Source organism: Galeopterus variegatus, unplaced genomic scaffold (assembly GCF_000696425.1).
Source record: "Galeopterus variegatus unplaced genomic scaffold, G_variegatus-3.0.2 Scaffold542, whole genome shotgun sequence".
Classification (NCBI taxonomy): domain Eukaryota; kingdom Metazoa; phylum Chordata; class Mammalia; order Dermoptera; family Cynocephalidae; genus Galeopterus; species Galeopterus variegatus.
In genome coordinates this window covers 115,936-130,559 of record NW_007726653.1, presented here as the reverse complement: position 1 = coordinate 130,559, position 14,624 = coordinate 115,936, and the positions used below count along the sequence as shown (strand labels likewise).

Here is a 14,624-nt window from a genome sequence, read left to right as displayed (position 1 = left end):
TAGAATCTTGAGAAAATGAGGGAGAAAATGTTAAAAAATGCAGACTAAAAAATGTTTCCTTCTGTAGCTATTACATTGTGAACAGCACACAAAATCCAGGAAATACTCCTCTGATATTCAAAAACTATTATTCGATTTAACAAAGTCATTTACATCATTGATAAATAAGTGATGTTCTGGCCTAAGTCTGTAGGTGTTTCTCAGTTTTGTCTTACTCCCTTACTTAAGTGAAAATATCAACCCAGAGTTTGTGTTGTAAATATACAAATTTTTCAATTGCAACCATAGATTGTGGATACAAGAGTTCAACAACAACATCCTGTGACAATCAATTGCTATATGGACTTTTCAATAAACAGCATTGTATATGTTGTCATTCTTTGTAAATTGTGCATTGCAAGTCCTTTATATCAGTGAAATTTGTAAGGCACTTATGTGTGTATACAAGGGTACTTCAAAAAGTTTGTGGAGGGCCGGCCCCGTGGCGCACTCGGGAGAGTGCGGCGCTGGGAGCGTGCAGCGCTGGGAGCGCAGTGGTGCTCCCGTCGCGGGTTCGGATCCTATATACGGATGGCCCGTGCGCTCACTGGCTGAGCGCGGTGTGGGCGACACCAAGCCAAGGGTTGCGCTCCCCTTACCGGTCACAAAAAAGACCAAAAAAAAAAAGTTTGTGGAAAAATAGAATTAAAAGATAATATGAATCTCTCCATGAATTTTTTGAAATACCGTCTTACATAATATATTCATACATATACATATACACACACACATATATATTCATATACACACATCCATATATATGCTGGTTGTTAAATATTTGCTGATGCACCACTGCTAAAATCATGCAATCTCTGAGCAGCAGGGGTTTCAGCCTAGGTGAGTCCAACATTAAAGCCTGCAGTCTTAACCTCTAGATTTCTTTCTTTGTATCACATTTGGGTAACTAACAGGTAAAGGAGAGTGAGACACATGGTAATACCTTAAACCTCTCCCTCTGCAACCCACTCTAACATGGAAGGCTACATGGGATCATCGAAACAGTGTAGACTTTGAGGGCAGCAACGTGGGTTCTAATCCCAGCCCCACCTTTCATTAACTCTTAGGCAAGTCACCTCACCATTCTGACCCTGGTTCCTCATCTCTAATGTGGGGCTAATCCTAAATCTCATAGGGCTATTGTCAGGCTGTAACATTAGAGATGGAATATGTAATGTGCCTAGTGGACTTACTAAATGGTAGACATTACTGCTGTGGTGTTTGCTTAGCATGCTATCCTGGTATCTTTTCATTTCCTCCACATGTGTCTATTTCCACCTGCAACCTCCCAAAGACAGAAATAAATACTGTAAGTAAATACTGTGTTATAAGTCAAGTACCCTACACTTTGAGAGGGATCTAGCCATATATATATTTTTTAAGGACAATGTTGGTAGTGACTGATAGTGACTGGTTCACTCCTTGGACCATGAGAATATTGATATCCAATCTCTTGTTCTCTCTTCAACCCTATCCCTTGCATACTCTATTCAAGGTTTATCTGGATTGGCAAGGAAGATTCAGTGGCTTCCCTTTTTGTCTCTCTGGCTTTTTCTCCTTGAGCTGACCATTTTGTGGGATCTGCTATAAGACTCCTGTTAGAGTATTTCAGAGAAATCCCAAGGACCTTGAAGAGGTGCTCCCCCTATGACTGACACAAGAATGTCAGGTTGCTTTCAGGTTCCTCTGTAAAGTAGTTATTGGTGGAACAAAGAAGCTTCTGAGATATCAGCAAGTACATGCAATCTGAAACAGGGTGATACTTGTCACTCTTCCAGAATTACTAAAAAATGGCCTCATGTGTTTAAAAAAAAAATACAGAATGAAAAATCAACCACAACAGCCAATAGGCCAGGGTCTGAAAGTTGACAGTGACACCAACTTAGAACTCAAACAGTTGCAGAAGAAAACACAGTGCCAGAATTAAGAGTGACTGGAAGAGTTTACTCTTATTTCATGTTTCCTGGCTTGGATTGTTTTGGATCAGAAGCAATTTTATTTGTACCTATTTTTTAAATGTGATTTCCTCAGGTACTACCAGTCCTTCAGGGAAACTCATAAACCATGTTTCTTTTTAGCTGGGGGGAAAAATGATTCAAGGCTATTTTTTTCTATGCATTTATTTAAGCAGCTCTTTATTGTCCTCATATGGGCTGTTCTAGGCAATGGGATAAGAAGGTATTTAGGCAATTAATTTAAGTGGAGCTGTGAACCCAGGCAAGAGGAATCACAGACAGAACCATTCCAGACTGTTGGGTGAGAATTATTTGCATTTTAAAGGTGTATTTTTCCACCCAGTAAATCTGAGTGATTTCAGTTAACTCACCCTTTGTGCATAGAGACATAGTCTTCCATAGTTGTTACTTTTAATTTTTAAATAATTTGATGTCTGTCAAGATCTATATCTATATATCACATCCCAGGAGCCACTGCCAATGTAGGTGCAGCTAGTCTATCCTCTATGCTGCCCCTCCCCTTCCTACTCCTTAGGGAACTGACCCACAGTGGCAGTCCTGTTGAGTGGTCATCTCCATCCCTTGTGGGAATGGTGTCTGCAAGTTCCCTGGGGCTCCTGATGGTCCTGTATGAGGCGTTCTTTGCTCCTGTTCACAATGCAGTATGCACGCTGTAAAGCTCAGGTTGTTACATTACATGCAGCCCCTCTCACATGCCTGTGAGTATGCACAGGGCACAAAGGCCTAATGTAGCCATGGAATGTAGTGAGCTGTTTCCACACCAGTACTTTACAGTCATGTGTGGGTATAGCCTGTTGAACATCCAGACAACTCACCCTGTCCCCTGCAGTTTCATAATAGTCATCTTTATGGAAACTAATCAGGTGCCTGACTTATTACTCGCAGTTAGTGTTTGCAGAATTAAAGAAAAAACTCTACCCTCTGCAGTGGTCTCTGAAGGCTCACTGGTCTCAGAAGTCTTGATGTTTCTTCCCAAGGTACTGACCCTCTCTACATAACTCATTCATTCTCTACCCCCAGTACTCCCACTCTGACCCACCCTGCATCTCCTTCCAGTTCCTGTCGGGAGTGGATGCCTGGTGCAAGATGTGCAGCGAAGGTGGCCTGCCATCTGAGATGCAGGACCTAGAGCTGGCGATTCACCACCATCAATCCTTGTACGAGCAGGTGACACAGGCCTACACGGAGGTGAGAAGGAGTAGGGCAAGCAGGGGTCTTGCACATGTCTGCATGTGAGTGGGCACCAAGAGCACAGGCCTCTGCACTGTGAAACAGCCTGGGTTGGACTAAGAAGAGGAGAGGCTGATTTTCTCTCTTTGGTGACATCTTTAGGAACCTTGAACTATTGTGTCTCTAGCCAGGAAGCAGAAAAAATTGGGACTATATTAGCAGGCACTGCCTTGGTACCCACACACACTCTCTCTCTCTCTCTCTCTCTCTCTCTCTCTCTCTCTCTCTCTCTCTCTCTCTCTCACCTACATACCTGCCTCACTTTATGTGTGAAGATTGGACTTTCTCTTCTGGGGCTAAGAATATAAGGAAACAGGGCCATATTCCTCTGGAATTTGCTTTCTGGTTGGTGAATGGGCATGTACAGACTAGCCCTGCCACCCCTTTATGAAGCATCTCACCAAAAATGCTAATTTTCTCAGTAGAAGACCCAGAGGAAAACACAGGGAGTGGAGATGAGTGTTTGCAGGAGCAAGAAGCTGCCATGGATATGAAAGACAAACTAAAGGTCTCTTCCACTGAAAAACCAAAGGGGGGAGGGGGAGTACTGCAGAATTAAGAAGGGAACAAAACCTCCTGACATTCCTTTCAAAATAGAAAAGAACCATATAGGCTCATCTGTGTGGGCATTCACAAGTAAGCGGGTTCACTAAGCGGCTTGAATTCTGAGGGAGGCAGCCGAGGAGTGGAAAGAGATGGGCCAATCAAGGAAGCTGGAGGAAGAGGGCAAAGTGAATTCACACCCGGCCCGTGTGTTTCCTCTGAGGCAAGGCTAGTTAGAAGATTGTTTGTCAAAGTGCATTCCCAGACCACCTGCATCAGTCTCAGCTGAAGTGCTGGTAAAAGATGCAGATTCCTGGGTTCCAACCCATCCTGATTCAGAATGTCAAAAAATAGGGTCTGGAGCCTACATTTAAATAATTATTACCCCAGATGAGCTTGATGCATACTGGTCTGAGAACCAATGGCTTCTGGGTAAAGTGTAAGGGGCTTTGCCACAGTCACAACTGAGTTTGAATCCTGGCTCCCCTACTTGCTAGCTGTGTCACCTCAGGCAAGCTACTCAACCACTCTAAGTCTCAGTTTCTAAGCAAAATGAAGGTGGTCACGCCTGCCTCATAGGGTGGTGTTAGGGTTATAAAGATAATGTCTATAGTGCACTTGGCCCAGTGTCTGACAGTAATAAGTACTAAAAAATGGTAACAGACTTTGTCATTGTTGGAGGCACAGAGGAAGACTCGTGAGCCAAATCTGATCTCATCAACTCTGATCCAAGTGGCCCAAGGCTTTGTCTCTTAGAACTGTGCCTCTCTACCCATGGGTCAAGAATCTCTAAATTGACTCCTTGTAAAATACAAAAATAGTGGATACTTACATGTTTCATACTTGTGAGGTGTGGGTGTAATTATAAACACAGTATTTCTCCCAAGTTATTCTAAGACCCAAGCATGGTAAGACTTAGACATTCTCTACAAGCTCACTTCAGAGGTCAGGGGCTGTCGCTGTCTCTTACAGATGTGGAGACTGAGGCAGAGGACAGGAACTCATGCTGGCTTGGATTTCTAGGACTTGGCCTTCCATTTCTAACCACCCTGCCCTGCACATAGCATCCTGCCAAAGCCAGCATTTTCTCAGAATTCCCCAAAGAGAGCTCCCCTGGATTGGCCATGGGATATTTGTCTTATTCACATCTCTGGAGGGCATTACCTCTGCATTATTTATAAGCCCCCTTCCTACCCCCTCCCTTGGCAATAAATTATGGGAGACAGGGATGGTGAGATTGGATGGATGGTGGTGTTTCCTCTCCTGCCACAGCCCACACACTGCCCCAATACTCCTCTTAGTCACCCGCCAGCCCTGAGAGCATTTCTGTGGCCCCACAAGCAGGAGTACCCCCTGCTTCTGTATTCCCGGACTGCCAACCAAGCTATTATCAGGGCCTGAAGTGGGGTTGGGATGATGCAAGCCCAGCAAACAGCTCCCCATTCATATTCATAGGAGTGGGATAGAAGCATACCTCCTTCCCTACCTTGCTGGTGGGAAAAGACCATTTCAACTCCAAACCAACTGTGATTTAATTTTAACCAAATTAATTTGGGGTCTTAAAATTCCTATCAATTCTGCAGTCACCACTGTTTTAAGTGTGTTTTAAACTGGAAAGACACATACTCTACTGGGTACTCTGCCAAGCACTGGAGAGCCACAGGTGTCAACCATCTGATACCACTCTCCAGAATTATTAGTGCCCATGATCGTGCTAGGATTCAATGAGAGGAATGACAGGGAATGTCACCTCCACTACTCTCAGCACTGAGGGTAAGTGCTGGGGAACCCAGAGGCATGGATGGTGTGACCACAGTCTATAAGGGTCCCTGCCTTACTCTGCATGTTCTGGAAATATAGGATATTACTGCTTTTCAGGAGAAAGAAGGGGGTTATATAGAAAGTGCCAAATATAAAAATGGATAAAGATAGAAGAAAGAAAATGACAAGGAAATAAGATGGTAGGGAGAAATGAGGAGGAGGAGGTGGAGGAGGATGAAGATGAAGATAAAATTGGTGGCCAATACTACATGCCAGGCCCTATTATAAGCACATCACCTGTGCTAACTCATTTAATCCTCACCACAGCTTTGTGAGCTATGTGCCATAATTATCCTTCTTTTACAGACAAGGAAACTGAGGCCGGAGGAGGTTAAGTAACTTGCCTCTGGTCACACATCTAGAAGTTTGGAGCCAGATAGAGGAAGTTGGGGAAGAAAGCGCAGGAGAGGTTTATGGTGGTGATGCATATTTGACTTTGTTTTTGAAATGAAGTTTTGCTGCCTGACCTAGTCCGTGAGTCATTCAAAATATTTATCCAGTGTCTACTATGTGCTAGGCCCTGTTTTAGGCTTTGGGGAGAGAGCAGTGAGCAAGGCAGAGACTGCCCTCATGGAGCTAAAATTCAAGAGTGGAGAGAGAGAGTCACACAGACAACTGGCCAGGGCTCCAGCAACTCCTCTCTCCCAGGATTCTAGGATATGCCACCCTCCTCTGGCTGTGGCTGGGTGCATTCCTTAGTTGTGAAGGGTCTGAGGAGGACTGACATGCTCAGGCCTAATCAGGAAACCCGGGCAGACTCCCTCTGACTCTCTCTGTGCCTTGCCTGCCACTCCCCTCCCTTGACTGGAATTTCTATCCTTCCCGCAGGTCAGCCAGGATGGCAAAGCACTGCTGGACGTGCTGCAGCGTCCCCTGAGTCCTGGGAACTCTGAGTCCCTCACAGCCACAGCCAACTACTCCAAGGCAGTGCACCAGGTGCTGGACGTGGTGCATGAGGTGCTGCACCACCAGCGGCGGCTTGAGAGCATCTGGCAGCACCGCAAGGTGCGGCTCCACCAGCGGCTGCAGCTCTGTGTCTTCCAGCAGGACGTGCAGCAGGTAATGGGCTCAGTTCCCACATATTGGCTTTCCCAGGAGGCAGATTGAGCTCCAGTCCCTGACCTAGGTGATCAGGCCTGGAAAAGCCCAGATTTATATAGGTAACATGGCAATTCAGCCCCCACCTGTACCCTGAAACCCCACAAAACAAAACAAAACAGAACACACTGGCCTTGTTAATTACATGTTCTTGCCAAAGCAGCTTAGAGACAAACAAAACAAAACAGAACACACTGGCCTTGTTAATTACATGTTCTTGCCAAAGCAGCTTAGGCCTTCTCACCATGTAGGCCTTCTCACCATGTGGTGTTGGAAAGGGAGACTCAGTCTCAGGAATAGCAATTGCTTACAGTCATATGACACATTTTTCTTTTGATGAGCTTGACCCTCACTCAGGCAGCGAGATTGCTAGACAGCTCAGGGTTATGGAGGTTTAGCTGAGCACTGACAGGTTTGGACTCCACATAAAATGAGCTGTTGACTCGATTAGGGATGCAGGTGGCTTGCCAGAATGGGGGTTTAGTGGGGGTACAGAGCCTTTTAGAAGATTCCTTGACAAGGTTATACCTGGGAAACCAGATTTAAAACATGGGTTATTGTTCACTCTATGTTCTGTGATTAGAGGTGGTTTCTGGCTCTACCTGTCTTTTTGCATTATTATACCAGTCATGGCTTTTGCCTTGACCACAAATAGTAAAAATATGGTTATGTTTCTGACCATAAAAGGACAGCCTTGTCACAAATCCCCTTTCAGATGAAATAACCCATTCTTTTTCCCTTGCACTTTCTCTGTTTCTGTCTCCTTGGGGACCCCTGGCAGCTTTGCTTGGAGGTCTGATATACTATGGGCTTGTTGGGAGCTGGGGACTGAGATCAAGGCTTGGTGTCATCTGTCTCTTAGTTCACTGGGGGAGGCAAGGGAGGGGCACTTGAGCTCAAACACCTGTTATCAGACTTTTCTGTGGCCCCCATGGAATTTCAGGATTATACATATAAAATAACAATTCCCTCTCCTTCCATTCTTCTGTAGTATTAACCAGGTATAACCTCAAAGTGAAGTGAATATACATGGAAAATTGACAGCCAACTGTTCATGTCTCTGGAGTGTTTGTTCCCTTCACAGCTGTTATTGGGAGGGCCTGTGGTGCTGGGTACCTGAGGGAGACAGGCAGGATGGAGGAAGACTAGGGCATCCTTATCATTGACTGTGACACCTTTGTTGGTGGGGGGGATGCCACGCATCAATCCCAGGAGTGGAGAGGTCTTCAGGCTCATCCCCTTTCTTGGTCTGCCTTGACTCCCTCGCAGCACCCCTCCTGACTGGGGCATTGGCTGAGTCATCAGAGGTGACAACTTAGCCCCAGGCAAGATAGACACTGCTGACATGCTGGCCCCAGCTCTGACACCCTTGTGGGGCCTGCCAGGAATGGAGAAGCAAAAGAACTGGCTGCCTTCTCTTGCCGTCTGGAGCTGTCCAGATAAATATATCATCCCTGAGCACAGGAGAGCATGGCAGCTAGTCCTTGATTGAGACAGTGAAGTGCCAGCCTCTGAAGGCACAAAGGAGGGGGCGTTAGTGTTTCAGTGAACTCTCCGTGACTCACAGAGATCATCTGGGCAGCCTCCTTGTGAAAATTCCCTGGTGTCCTCTTCTCCCTCCTGTTGTTTTTACGGCTTTTGTACTAGGCTGGGCTCTGCATTGCTACAGAAGGGCTGCGAGGCAGGCTGGTGAATGGCCTCCTCCCCAAGACGAGGGTGACATTCCAGACTTGGTCTATGGGGAACTGCTGTTACCTGGCTTTTCTCTGGCCACCATGATACCTAAAACTAAAACTGAGAAAAAGTATAATAAAACTACACCTGTGGCTGTTCTACATCATGCTCTTAAAAATGAGAGCCTTTCTGGAATTAAGACCCTATCAATTCATCAGGTTGTTGGCACTGTGCAAAAGCAAGCAGAAGATTGTGAGGTGGGTGTGATGGGGGCGTGGATGTTCCGTGAGAACTGAATTTTCCAGGATGATTAATTCCATTGTTTTTTTTTTCGGATATGTAAATATGACTTCCAGGAGCACGATTTCATTCACCCATTCTCTCACTCACTATTTATCTGACACTGAGACAGATGCAAGGAAAACTGAGGAAAAATGAGGCCTACCAAACCTGCCTATGGGTCTCAATTGCTTACCTGACACCCAAACAAACATTAGTGCCTGTCAGGTGTCTGGTGTGCTGTTCCAAGTATTTACAGCCCAGGCAGAAGATTCAGGGACAAAACCTCAGTGCCTATGAAATATCGTGGTGCTCATCAGTTATTCAGCAAGCTTGGGCCTTACTGCGGGCCCAGTGCTTCACTAGGGACTGGCAAGATGCCTGGTGAGTTAGAATGGCACATACACATGCATCTGAACATATAAAGAACAAGTCTGCCAGAGCATGCCAGTTAGTGAGCAGGGCAAAGAGCATTGATGGAACAGGTGTAGGCAGAAGTGTGAGTTAGTGGCTTGAAGGAGGAGAGAACTGATGGAACCATATAGTCTGGATCCAAGACTCCTGAGTGCATTTGGGATCCAGAGATGTTTGCTCAGTGGCCTACATGGGAAACGTGTGAGCAAGCATCAGTGGCTAGGGCAATACAAAGTGGTGGATAAGAGTGTGGGCTCTGGAGTCAGACAGCCTGAGTGTAAATCCTGTGCAGACATGTCTTGTCTGTGTGACCTTAGGCAAGTTGCTTCATCTCATGCTTCAGTTTCCTCACCTCTAAAGTAGGAACAAAAACAACAGTACCTATTTCACCAGACTGAGTGAGACACGCGTAGAGTATGGTGCTTAGCACAGTGCCTGCCTAGCACATACTAAATCTTCAATCAGTGGTAGCTGGGTTGTTAATCACATCCTCTTTGAGTGGTACTCGGGCGCCCCCTGGTGCTTGTGCTGTTGGGGACTCCCAGCCTGATTTTCCTGATTCTACAACAGCCACTGCTTCATGTGTTGACTGAGGTTCCATTTCATTCAGTGATAAAATCTCAGAGCTGTCAAGGACCTGAAAGAGCATTCAGTCTAACTTACTATGCGATTGATGAAATTGAAGCTCAGAGATGTAAAGTAACTTGGCCATAACCACATAGCCACATAACCACGTAGTCTCAGTCTAGGTGTCCTGCAGAAAAGTCTCACAAGAGAGGAGCCAGAGAGACAGAGAACGAGAATGGGAAGAGAGAGAGGAGGCACACATGCAAACTTACACGGAGGGGGAAAGACAGACACACCACCCCCTTTTCCCACACAGGGAGGAGGGGGAGAGACAGAGACAGACAAAGGGTGAAGAGAAGGAATGGGAGCGAGAGAGATTTAAAGACAAAGGGCAGAGAAACAGACATAGCTGGGATGAGAAGAGAAAGAGAAGGAGGAAGTGGTGCGGGGAGACAAAAGAGAAAGAGACAGGGACTCCGGTTAGGGGAGGGAGAATGGGCCAGCCTCTGCCTGCCTGCCTTCTTGCCCCATTGCCATTTCTGGAGGCAGGCTTTGCCCAAGTAGGCATACTTTGCCCTTTAAGGGCCCAAATCAGAGTAAAGCAGAGATGTCAACCAAAGATAGACACCAGTGAAAAAGAGATTCCATTCATACATCTGCAGTCAGAGATGGCCTGACACATCACCTCCATGGTACCTTTCCCATTGGTTCCAACAGGTGAATTCTTAGCTTTCTCTTCCCTGCTGAGTTGGGGGATGATGGAAATAAGTCTTATGGGTAAAAATGGAATTTGGATTCATTAAGGTGAAGAAAGGCATGGATAGGGCCGGTCTGCTGTACTATTGCTAGTGGAATAATTTTCAGCACTATTATTTTTTTAGCTTAGCGTAGGACGGTATCAGCCAAAGAAAGCACTCCATAACAGCATCATCTCCCTTCTGTCTTTTAATTTCTCCGAACCCCTCTGGCTTCCCATGTGTATATAAGGGCTAATTCCAAGCCCAGATAGACCTGACTTGTGGTGGGAAGAACAAGGAGTAGATAGATTCTTGTTCTTTCTGAGAGATGCAAATTCAGTTCTGTTTTTTCTAGCCAGAGCAGTTGTTTTCAGAGCACCCCCTGAGTCCGTCTTGTTCTACCTCCACTTCTTGCTTGTCCTCTGTTTTTTGCAAGAATAAATCTTTAAAATGTTTTGGAAGACCTACTCTACAAAAGGCCCTGTGCTAGAAGTTTGAGGTCTCTGTCCTCAAGAGTAGACACATAACACCTGTGGGTATATTAATAGTAGCTAGCTGTCTGGGTCCAGGGCCTACTCTACAAAAGGCCCTGTGCTAGAAGTTTGAGGTCTCTGTCCTCAAGAGTAGACACATACACCTGTGGGTATATTAATAGTAGCTAGCTGTCTGGGTCCAGGGCCAAAGAAGCAAAGCAACAAAGAGCTGGTTAGAGTCAGGTCAGAGAGAGTTCCCTTGGGTTGTGTGAGATTTGTGCTGGTCCTTGGAGCACAGGAAGAAGACATGAGGATGGTGTTCTTGGGAAGGCCAGAAAGCAGAATTATAGGCAAGGGTCAAGGATGAGGAAGTCTAACTGGACGTCCACTCCTGGCGGTGATAGTGGGAGATGAGGTTGGAAAGGGTTACGAGTGGTCTTGGTTGTATGACTGTGGCAGTGACACATTTGAGGCTCCTATGTCTTCTCTTAAAAATGATGGTTTTTGTTTTCAAGCAGTCTAAGCTAGTGAAGGACAGTGATGGGAGAATTTATCTGGCTTAGTGACTTTGCATTCTGAATTAATAAAAATTAATATTAATTTAAAATCCATAATTCCCCTGTACTGCAAATGAATTTCACCTGCTTTTATAAGTCTTTCTCGAGCATCATGTGGAAAATTATAGCTTCTACTATGTCAGTTCTTTTTTGCTAAAGAATGTCTGAAAGGAATTTGAGAGTAAATTTTTAAAAACTCCAGATAGTCAATCTTTTACTAGCTATAGTGACTATAGCCCCTTTTACCATACTAAACCAGTTTGGTCATTGTAGAATCCAACTGACAGCTTTGCATAATAAAAGATGAGCACTTCACCTTGTTCTCAGAATGATTAGTTAAAACAGAGAGCAGCGGGCTGGCCCGGTGGCGCACTCTCCATAGAGTGCGGCGCTTGGGAGCACGGCAGCGCTCCCACCGAGGGTTCGGATCCCATATAGAGACCGGTCCGCTCACTGGTTGAGCGCGGTGCGGGCGCGACACCGAGGGTTGCGATCCCATTGCTGGTTGCGGTACGGGTGTGAAACTGAGGGTTGCGATCCCGTTGCTGGTCGCTGTATGGGTGCAACACCGAGGGTTGCGATCCCGTTACCGGTCACGAAAAAAGACAAAAAGGAAAAAAAAAAACAGAGAGCAGAATGGCAATGTGTCTCGAAACTAACTCTTCCTGTAAGAAAGAAAGACTTGGGGCATATTCTGTACCCAGCTAGATCAGGGAACACACTCCTGGGAGAACCTTCTTCAAAATTTGAAACAGACTGGTTACTTGGTAGGAAGGGGATTCAAACATTAGAGGGATGGTTGGATTTCAATTCTGAGATGTTACTGAGATTAAATGTGTTTAAAAGATTGTTCAAAGCTTAGGATTCATCATCTTTGTGAATAAATGTGATTGAGCATCTAATCCCTTCCTGCCTTGTCTTATTTAATCTTCCCACACTATCAGGCAGATGATCGTGTGCGGTCCCCATCTTTCTGGTGAGGAAATTGAGGCCTAGAAAGGTTAGGTAAACTTACCCGAGGTTACACAGCTAGTGGCAGATCAGGGATTCAAACCCAAGTTCACCTAAAATCAAACTCCATGTTCTTAGCCTCTCTGCTATGCCATAGACACTATACTGGGTGATGGAAATAAGACAAACACAGCCCTTGCCTTTGAGGGGTTTATAATTTTGTGCTGGAATGTTACTGATCAAAAGACCGTGATAAATTACTTGGTCCCAAAGGATGAGACTTGCCCAACATCATATAGCTGTTGACAGCTGAGAGTGATGTTCAAACTACCATAAGATCCACAGAGACCTAGGCATACTCATACCCAAACACTCTTTTCCATACGTCCCATTATTTTAAAATTACTCTCTACAGCTATTTGTCTCCAACTCAAGTTTCCCTAAAACAGATACTACCCATTCTCTTTTATTTTTCTCAGTCACAATTATGTTAACAGCATTGCTGATGCTATTCTTTGTGGCATATATTTTGAATAATTCCATTTGCCCATGGTAGTAATTAGCAGTTTTAAAGTTCTCAAGTTTGTTGATGGTGATAATCCAATCATTCAAATATTTTCAAGTAGATAATAGATGATTCTTTGGGCAGGGTGAGTGCCCAGAAAGAATGCAGAGTTGAGGCTCAGCTGAACTGGGAGAGTTAGGGAGGGGAGAAAGGGAGGGTTGCTTTCTGATTGGAATGAAGATAGGGAAACATTTACATCTGCCTCTTTGGTGTCCCTGATCTTAGAGGGAGCACTCCATCCCTCTCCCCCAAGGAGGAAGCTAGTACTGAAGACTGTGGGTTCCACTTCTCTCCATGTATTCCTTGGCCTCTGCAGGGTTGAGGAGTGAGGTAGAGGCTTACCTCTGGCATACACACAGTCATCCTCCTGGGAGCTTAGGAACTTCTAGTTCCCTCTTCTTCCTGGTTCCTGTTTCCCACCCTATGCCCCACCCCTAGTGTTCTCTGCCTTAGTTCTCTACCTGCCTCTTTCCTTCACCAACACGGCCTTCCTTGGTATTTAATTTGGTATTAACTTTGATTCTCTGAATGCAAACTCTGTCCTGACTGAATAGTGGTCCTTCCATGGTCATCATCTTCTGAAGAAGGACCTGGGTGCCTCCATTTGTTAGGGGTATGAGGCTGGTGGGGCCTGGGGAGGCAGTGAGAGGACAAAGTCCCTTCCCAGGAGTTACTGAGTCTCAGGGCTTTCTTGAACCACAGCAATTTTTAACATCTTTAATATCCTTAATTTTTCTTTACTATTATGTTAATGAGTGACAAGACAGTCACCATCCAGTGTCACTTCTTTCTGATAACCCGTATGCTTAGCATGTTCCTCAACTATCATGCTAATTCTGGAGCCTTTTATACCAAGCTTATTTATCCATTAGTAGTAAAAATAAATTATTACTAATGGGGAGTTATTGAAGGATTCTGAGCAAGGGAGACTTGGGACCAGAAGGATGGTGTGAGGGAATCTGGTGCCAGTGGGTGGGCTGAGTTCCCACAGGAAGTTCCCCTGTGTTAGAAGCAAAGGACAAAAAATTAGTTCTGGCCCAGGCGCACCACCAGCACCTTGGGGCCTGCCTGGGATCCGGAGGCTGGGATCCGGAGGCTTGGATCCGGGGACCGGACCCCACTCCCATCTCCAGGCAAACTGCACCAGTGTCTTGGGGCCAGCCTGGGGACCTGAAGCATGGAGAAGGGGACTGGATCCCCCTGCCACAACCAGGCTCACCATGCCAGCAACTTGGGGCCTGCCCCGGGACCCGAGGCAAGGAGAAGGGGACTGGACCTCTCTCCCACAACCAGGCACAACATGCTAGCACCTCGGAGCCCACCCAGGGACCTGGGGCAAGGAGAAGGGGAATGGTCCTCTCTCCTGCAACCAGGCACACCACGCCAGAGCTTCAGGGCCTGCCCAGGGACCCAAGGCTTGGAGAAGGGGACTGGACCCCCCCTCCCACAACCAGGCACACCACGCCAGCACCTTGGGCCCTGCCCAGGGACCCAGGGCATGGAGAAGGGGACCAGACCCTCCTCACGCAACCAAGCACACTGCGCCAGTACCTTGGGGCCCGTCCAGGGACCCGGGACATGGAGAAGGGGACCGGACCCCTCTCCCACAATCAGGTACATGGTGCCAGCACCTTGGGGCCTGCCCAGCAACCAGAGGCATGGAGAAGGGGACCAAACACATCCCACAACCAGGCATACCGCCA

At 46.3% G+C, this 14,624-nt stretch overlaps 1 protein-coding gene across 1 annotated transcript in view; it reads left to right on the top strand.

Moving 5' to 3' along the window:
- Positions 1-14,624, top strand: part of LOC103588259 (kalirin) — a gene marked incomplete at its 3' end in the record, with an annotated part of 440,967 nt that overhangs the window by 311,753 nt on the left and 114,590 nt on the right. The window contains exons 8-9 of the mRNA XM_008569903.1: positions 3,069-3,200; positions 6,435-6,665. Coding sequence (XP_008568125.1) covers positions 3,069-3,200; positions 6,435-6,665 — 363 coding nt within the window. The remainder of the gene's footprint in view (positions 1-3,068; positions 3,201-6,434; positions 6,666-14,624) is intronic.